This window comes from Octodon degus, unplaced genomic scaffold, assembly GCF_000260255.1.
Source record: "Octodon degus isolate 3935 unplaced genomic scaffold, OctDeg1.0 scaffold00003, whole genome shotgun sequence".
Classification (NCBI taxonomy): Eukaryota; Metazoa; Chordata; class Mammalia; order Rodentia; family Octodontidae; genus Octodon; species Octodon degus.
Genome location: NW_004524579.1, coordinates 23,990,439 through 23,999,059, shown reverse-complemented (window position 1 = coordinate 23,999,059; position 8,621 = coordinate 23,990,439). Strand labels below are relative to the sequence as shown.

Genomic DNA, 8,621 nt, shown 5'->3' with positions numbered 1-8,621 from the left:
ATTCCAAAACAATGGCCTCTAGTAATGTTTATTTTACTTAGCATATTTAAATAGCACTTCTTTGCTTTTGAGGTTTGTTTGTTTGTTTTGGTTTTGTGGAACTGAGGGTTGAACTCAGCCCCTTCCACTTGCCAGGCAAGGGTTTATTCTACTGAGCCATCTCCCCAGCCCCGTGCTTCTCTGTTTGAGCTCCACATTAATACTTTGTACAAATATCTGTCCTCAAATTGTGTGATGCAGATCTCCTGAACACAACAAAGAACGCCTTATAAATGCATAGGGAGGTGGAGCCAGGTTTAGACGATGAATAGATTGCAAACAACAGACTGCACATGAGCATCCTTATTTCTTCTCAGACACTTCTTGTTTGGGACCCAGCTGATCAGAATATGACAGAAGAATTTTCTTTTTTCATATCTGAATGTAGAAAGAGGTACCAGGGCAAGGCCGTGGGCAGAGTCTCAAGTCAGCTCTGCTGCAAGACTACTGCTGATGTTTCATTACTCGTTCCAAAAAAAAAAAAGGCTGCTGCTGACATTGGGTGGATTTACCTTCCTTGCTTTTGGTTCCCCTGTGAGAACAGGAAGAGCATTGTTTTCTTTATCTGCCTCTTGCCTCATTTGTGGCTCTAAAGAAACTATGTATGTGAAAAATTATTCGCAAAATTATAAAGGGATTATAATTATTTCAAAATATATTCTCCAAGTAAATATTGTTTTTTCCATACTCAACATCTCTTATTTCCCAGTTCTCCTTCTAGAATTGTTTTTAAGTCACTCTGGGATATAGTTTGAATAAAAGACTCTGAGTATAGATTATATCTTCAATTAGAGATTATTTAGCTTTCTGTTTCTGAAGAAAACTAAGAAAAAGATTTTCCTCTTTAAAAACTTTAATTTTAATATTAATAGAATTCAAACATGTTATTTCTGGAATATTCTTTGTTACCTGGAGATGGTTAAGCATTTTAGAGTTCTGTATCAGAGTACTACTTAATTTGAACCTAGTACAGGCACCCCAAGAGGACCGGGAGGCTGGCTCCACAACCCCACCCCACCCCCACAGACACCAAAATTTGAAGAAACTCCAGTCCCTTATATGAAGTGGCTTAGCACTAGTACATGATCCGTGTGCATCCTTCTATATACTTTAAATCATTTCTTGATTGCTTACAATACAATGTACATGATAGGAGATAGCTTATTGTTTAGGAAATGGTGACAAGAGGGAAAAAGTAGATCCATGTTCAATGTAGACACAATTTTTTCCACTATTTTTGATCTGAAGTTGGTTGGATCTGTGGATGGAGATGATGCAGAGACCTGATTTACCTAATTTAGCTTTAAATTCAAAATATCTATTTTAAATATTGCCAGTGAGGGCCAGACAGATAGCTCAGTGGACTAAAGTGCCTGCTTATACAGAGCGCAGCAGCCTTGGTTCCATTCCCAGCTTGCCACAACGGCCCTGCCCCCGGGGCGCACTGAGACAGCCATCCAGACTGGGCATGGTGGCGGGTGCCTGTAATCCCAGCACTTGGGAAGCTGAAAACAGAATCACTATGAGTCTGATCTGTGTAGTGAGACCCTGTACATTGAAAAAAGAAAAAAAAAGATAGATAGATAGATAGATAGATAGATAGATAGATAGATAGATAGATAGATGATAGATAGATAGATCTCCAATGATAACCCTGGCCTGTTCTATAAATTAATCTCACAGAGCTGGAACCAACCAGGCTTTGCCTAAAGTGGTCACTATAAAACCTTCATCTGTGTTTGGTGGCACAAGAAAATACATCCAGGGGCCAGGGAGATGGCTCAGCGGAATAAGTGCTTCCTTGACAAGCACAAGGGTCTGAGTTCAATCTCCAGTTCTGCAAAAAAAAAAAAAAAAAAAAGAAAGAAAAAAAAGAAAGAAAGAAAAGAAAAGACAATACGTCCTGCATGTACATTCATGATCTCTTACCAAGGCAGGTTTGATGCTGCTAAGACAAATACAAGATCCTCGGAGCGCGCCAGCCCATCCATCTGCACCAGCAGCTCTGTCTTCATCCTCAGGCTGCCTTCGTGTTCTCCTCTGCAGAGAAACAAGGAGATGGGATTCCTTTAAGGGGTGGAGGCTTGCCCTCCCTCACACAAAGGTGACTGTGGAGAGAGCTCGGTTTTCAGAGCACATGGAGCCATCCAGGCTAGGCTTAGAGAAAACAGAAAATATGGCACTACAATATTTTCACAAAGGAAGTAGTAGAAAGAACAAAAATAAATATAAAGATGTTATTTAAAAGAAAACCTAGGGTTGGCAGTGAGCTAGAAAATAACTGAGTGTCACTGGTATATTAACTCTAGCTCTGTTGTGTCTACCTGCAGCATTACATACCCTTTAAACAATGGCATAACTGAGAAAAATCACTTTAATTTACATAGCACACACAGAAGTTCTTTCACCACAGTACTTCTTATAGTATCATTTATAGCTCAAAATCGTTAAGTGAGATGAACTATGAGGTGTGAACACAAAATACAGTGGTTTTTTGGTACAACACAATATACACTTTAGGGCTGGCCAAATAACTCAGTGGATTAAGGCACTTGCTTAGGCAGACACAGGGAGGAGGAGTTTGATAGCAGAGTCTGCCATGCCAGCCCCACCCCTGGGGCATGCTGAGACAGTGATTGAGACTGAGTGTGGTGGTGCACGCCTATAATCCCAGCCCTTGGGAGGCTGTAAACAGGAGCATCACTAGAAGTCCAATCTACCAGTGACACCCTGTAGAACCTGTCTAAATACACACACACACACACACACACACACACACACACGTATATATATTTTAATTGTGTAATCTCAAAGTAGATGTTCAAATTTTAAAATGATTACAGTAAAAGATACATTGGCATTAATTCTTCTCACAACACTCACTCTCAGTTCAAGCACACTTATCTTCTCATTCTTGCCACTTTCTGAAGCAGTTCTAGAAACGCTCTTTTGAAGTGTCTTCACATTGTGCCACTGTGGCTGGCTCAATGTCCTGAATCAATCCAAAATGTTTATAGTAATTTCTGTCAAATAAAAACATCAACATGTGTCTTCATTCACCTTATTCACTGTATCTGGGACTGTGTGACTCTTGGACCTTTCCCAAAGTCAAAAATTAAATGTTTTTCAGAACATTGAGGCAACCATGACAGCACAACTAAAGATACTCATGAAAGAGGACTTCCTGAACAGCTTCAGAAAGTGGCAAGAATGATGACATCAGTGTGTTTATAGCAGAGGAGAGTATTTTGAAAGAGATTAAAAGCAATGTGACTTTTCCTATAATGCATTTTTAAATTAACAATTCATTGTATTTTTTATCACATTTTGTAATATATTGAATCAGTTTTATTCTCTTCTAATAAGAAGCAAGACCATGACATGGAACCCAAGGAGTACATGGGAGTATAAGCACAAAATTAATTTGTTTCATATAGCCCTTATACACAGAAATTAAAATTAGTATGCACAATATTTTAAATAATCTTATGTACTGGAACAAAATTTCCTGGTGTGGGCTTTTCCACATAGAGCATCATATCATCACATAAGCAGTTTCAAATTTTGATTCACTTCAGATATTGGATTTTCATATCGGAGATGTTCAACTGTACACAGCTTTTAAGGGTCTATAGCCCTCACTACTCATTTGTCATGTTCTAAGACAGCATACTTTCTCACGGTATAAAACAAAATTCCCTGGTGTGGGATTTTCCACATAGAACATCATGTCATCATAGAACAATAGTTCTATGTGTATTCAGGATTTAGCCAAGAGTGCTCACTTCGGCAGCACATATACTAAAAATAGGATTTAGCCAAGAGCATGATTTTTTAATATAATATGATCCAAGCAAACTTCAAAACACTTGCCCTTAATCCCTGATCCTCTAAGGATTACATTTCCTTTGAAGACTACATGAGCCTTAAAATAAAGACACGGAAACCAGAACACAGGGCAAGGCTAGAGCCAAATCAAGGTTGACAAGGCTTCCTTCCATGTTGGTCCAGTCAAACCTGTGGGAAACCCTGGGGCAGAAAATCAACAAAATAAGCCTTAGGAGTGGTACATAGGTCATTAGGAAGAGGTTGGCCATGAGGACCCTGTCTCAGCAGAGGATGACTCCCAGCACGGTCGGAGGGCCTCGAGCTAGTGTGCTATTGTTCGCCCCTATCAAACTCAGTATATGGAGAAAAAGTACTGCAGCCCACAACTGGTAAGCCCTGGAAAATGATACATTTTAATGAACTGTATAGACCCCATCTGACTTGGGCACTCCCTGGACTTGTTTTTCCCTCCTGGGAAAATGACTTCTAATGAGCAAAATTCCCTAAGTTATGTTCTAGTTATACACCCAACAAGCAAATTACTTACTTACTTTTTGTTATTGTTCATTCTGCCTTAACAATAGACCATGAAAGGTCACTAAGAAATGCAGCTGTGTTGAGATTTTTTCAACATTTGCTTTTTAAGTCACAGTCACCAAATTTAGTAAAAAAAATTTCAAAAAATATCTCTGAACAAGATAGGAAGCCAGTCTTAAATCCAAGCAAAAATAAAAAAAGAAAGAGAAAACCTTGCTTGGCCCTTTGAAAGCCTAAACAGAAGGCTTATCACAGTCTGGGAAGTGTTCCTTCCTTCTGGGGACACAATCATTAGAAATAACTTGTGACATTCAAAATCAGACATACTGAGCCATAACCCAAGGTCAGGCTTCCTGGCCTCATACTGTTGAGGAGCACAGTGAGGGAGGGACACGAGGCTTCTGCCCATCGCAGTGGCTCAGTGGGCAAACCCTGTCCGTCTGGCTCCAGAAGAGCACGTCACAGGCGGATATTTTGAGCTAGCAGCACTGTTATGGCACCCTCGCATTCTGGGGCTGGATGATCCGCAGACCTGAAAACCACTCTGCGGGGATGGAGGGGAGGGAGGATGGCATTTCCTCCGGTGATAAAAACTACTTAAATCAGCTATTCAGTTAACAGGATCTAATTTAAAGGCCTTTCCATGTGTCTGCAGAAGATTTGTGGGCTTATTAATAGGCTCATTCTGCTGGTAAATGTCGATGGGCTTCCGACCATCAAACACACTTACAAAATGGGAGAAATGATGACCAAAAAACTCATCTGTTACCCGGGAGCAGTGCCTCTCTGACTCATCACTGACTCCAGCTCGTCCAGGAAGATGGTGGAGGGGGCGTGATAGCGGGCAAGTTCGAATAGCACCTGGGTGGAGGAAAATCAGGGGCGTGTTCAAATCATACACTTAAAAGTCCTCATCATCTATTTAAGTCCTCAGATGATCCCAGAGATTAAAAGCTGGGGATGGCTGTGATAATAAGCACCCATTCTACACTGTTATGGCACAGTAACTTTATAATCATTTCCATTATTTTTCCCTACAACCATCCCAGGGGGTTAGATGGTCCAATTATTTCCATTTATCACTTGATAAGATTAGAGCCAGAGGGAGTAGGTGGTTAGTTAAGGTTACCAATCATAAGTGGGAGAGCTGAAGATAAAATTCAGTTCCCATGCTCTCAGCTATCTAGTTAATCCTGGAGACGCCCTGCCAGTGTGGACACAAAAAGCCTCAGAATAGGTAAAAACCATTTGATGATCTTTTCCTTAATTTTTGGAAACAACACAAAAGTTATTCTCAGATGAGACATGCTAATTATTACCATACTGTCTCTCAAGTAAAAGTTTTTTTTTAAATAAAGGGTAATAAATGAAAAAAATACACAAGAAAAAAATGTCACAGGACTGTCCTGCTACGATGCTGTATATGGTTAGATTTCTAAATTTCCGTGAAAAAATATGTGTTTATTCATATTTTTTAATTATCTTTTCTGCATAATCTGTAGGGACTTAAAGTTTAACATATCTATACTTGATGGAAAATACCTGTTCCATGTTATGCCTAAGATGTTTGATATGCAGACAGGATAAACCGAACTGCATATGTTTCAGGGTAATAATAAGCTTCTCTTCTGGAGAGTTAACAACCTAAGTTTGCAGATCAAAAATTAGAGAAAAGGAAGGGCTACAAGGTCAGCCAACATTTTGGCCCTAGCCTTTCAAGGTCAGTGAAGACTCAGGACATAGGAGAATCTATACTGTAACAATCATGTAACTTAGTTGTGTCCCAAATTTTCTGATCAAGGAGATTATGGGGCCACAGAGGAAAGTGATTGATGATGTATAGTGTGCCTGAGGAGAGTCACATGGAGAAGAAACATTCTCTAAGACTTTCACAGAGAGCAAATTGGTCAAGCAATGGCCGTGACTAATCCACATGGCTGACACTGACAAAGGATCTACAAAATGCAGTACAGGGTTACAGGATAAATCCTGAGGGGACTTGACTGACCTTATCAGATACAAAAGTTACATTTCTTGTTATATAGGTCTTGCTTTATCTTGATCTTAGCCATTCAGCAGAAAGTATAAAAACGAGGTATATAAAGTAAATCCATATTAATATGCTGAGCTATGAAAGGCTCAAGTCAACAACTTCCGTGGATAACCCACTACTATTATGGACTGCTGGATTGTGTTGGATTGTTTTGCTGAATTCATTCACCTACAGTATTTAGATGCCAATAGAATACCCATCTCTGACAGGACTAAACAAGAAAAGGATACAAAAGAAGGACCATTTTGTATTTGTATATACAGAGTAGTTAGAATAGATATACAGCTATTTTCGCTTAATTCAATGAGAAGAAAGATTTGTACTAATAGTGTTTGGACAGGATATCCTGTCTGCTTCTTGTACTATGGATAACCACTAAGAAGATAACAATATACAATGTATTAATTATTGAAACTGTCCTATTAATGGCACAGTAACTGTCTCATTGTTATTTGTTTGTCAATAAAAAAAGTTATTCTCAAATGTAATTCAGGAAAAGAATAGGTTTCCAGTCATTTGTAATAATTCCAAAACTGTTGCCCTTTCTCCCTAAACTGCTCCATTGTGTCCTTGCTCCACTCCACCTCTGTTGCTTGGTAAGCTCAGCTATCTGAAGACAATTTTTGATCACAGAAGATGTTTTACTCCAGAATAAAACAGTATAAGCTAAACAAGAACAGAAAAGCACCCAGCAAAAGAACAGACATATAAAATCAAAATAAAGAGCTCTAAAGGGAGACAGTGGTGATGAAAGAGTTTAAAAATCTAAACCTTTTTTAAAAAAAAAACCTGAAACTGATCTCTTGACATCATATTCAAGTCTTTACTAGTTGACTGGAAAAAACAGTAGAGATTTAGAAAAGAATAAGGGATTCTTTAATAGCCATAGGGGATTTACTCTCCACATCACTTGGCACTAGCAAAGTTTCCCAGAACAAACGAAAGGGGAAGTGCTCAGAAAAGGGTAGACTGTGGCTTCCAGGAACAGCACCAGGCCAGGGTGTTGGGGGACAGCCAAGGTCATGTATTAATGCCTCCCTTTCACACAATTCATATTCTTTCGAACAATTAGCTTTGTGTAATCACCTGAGAGCAAGAACATCACTAGGGCACGCATCACAAATGGTTTTCAGGGGGCCAGGGAGACAGCTCAGTAGAATAAGTGCTTGCCTGGCAAGCTCAAGGTTCTGAGTTCAATCCCTGGTTCCACAAAAAAAAAAAAAAAAAAAATGGTTTGCAGGATGAAATCACCTATAAAGACTTCGCTCCCCAAGCCCAAGTGTATCTGAGATAAAGGGTGACTGCAACAGCAGTGATGTACTCAATGAAAAACAGAATGCTAGAGCTCTCTATTAGAACCCTACACATTTTTAAGGTGCTCAATCAGGTGCAGGAGACCAGGAATCTCTTCTACTCTAAACTTTTAGTCAGAAGGACAACCTTGTCTAGAGCCTAGACCTGCAAATTGCCCATATCATTGCTCTTTCCACTCCTGGAGAATAAATAGAATCCTGAGTAAGTGCTTCTAGACGTATTAGTCTGAAATTTTCATAGGTACTTGGAGGAAGTTAAATCATACAATTTCAGAGAGGGGATAATGAAAGATGTAAGCATCAACAGGTATATGCATTTGCTAAAACGATTGCTCAACTATTCAATAGTGTTCAACTCCTAAGAGGCATGAATGTTAGGAGGGGATGGAGCATCATTACTCAAAGGTTTCCTATAAATAACTCTTTCATCAGAACACAAAGAGAAACAAATGATAGAAAAAGCATCTCTGATTTAAGAGAAGGTCCAATAGGGCTTTCTTTATCTGAAAGCTTCATAGGAAGGAGCTTGACAGTATGACCAAGATTTTCCAGATGAGATTCTTCAAGATTTTGAAAAAAAGAAGCAAGTAAGTTATTTTCTGAAAGGAAATGAAATAATATCCTTTCAGACTGGCAGAGGTTACCTGTTTCTTCTTAATTATTATTTCAAATATTCAAATAAAATGCATTCCATAAAAAGAGAAGTATAAAAATCATCTAAACTTATGAAAAAAATGCTTAAATTCCAAATCAAAGGAATGTGCATATAAACACAAATGGCTATCCAGTCATTGAAATATTACTTTTCATTATCAGAATGGCAAAGATTTTCTTTTTTTTTTTTTTTTTTT

At 38.8% G+C, this 8,621-nt stretch overlaps 1 protein-coding gene across 1 annotated transcript in view; it reads right to left on the bottom strand.

Annotated features, from left to right (window-relative positions):
- Katnal2 (katanin catalytic subunit A1 like 2) overlaps positions 1–8,621 on the bottom strand; it is a 51,869-nt gene that overhangs the window by 22,069 nt on the left and 21,179 nt on the right. Inside the window, exons 9-10 of the mRNA XM_023713620.1 lie at positions 5,174–5,265; positions 1,969–2,079 (exon numbers count right to left, since the gene is read on the bottom strand). Of these exons, the coding sequence (XP_023569388.1) occupies positions 1,969–2,079; positions 5,174–5,265 (203 nt within the window). The remainder of the gene's footprint in view (positions 1–1,968; positions 2,080–5,173; positions 5,266–8,621) is intronic.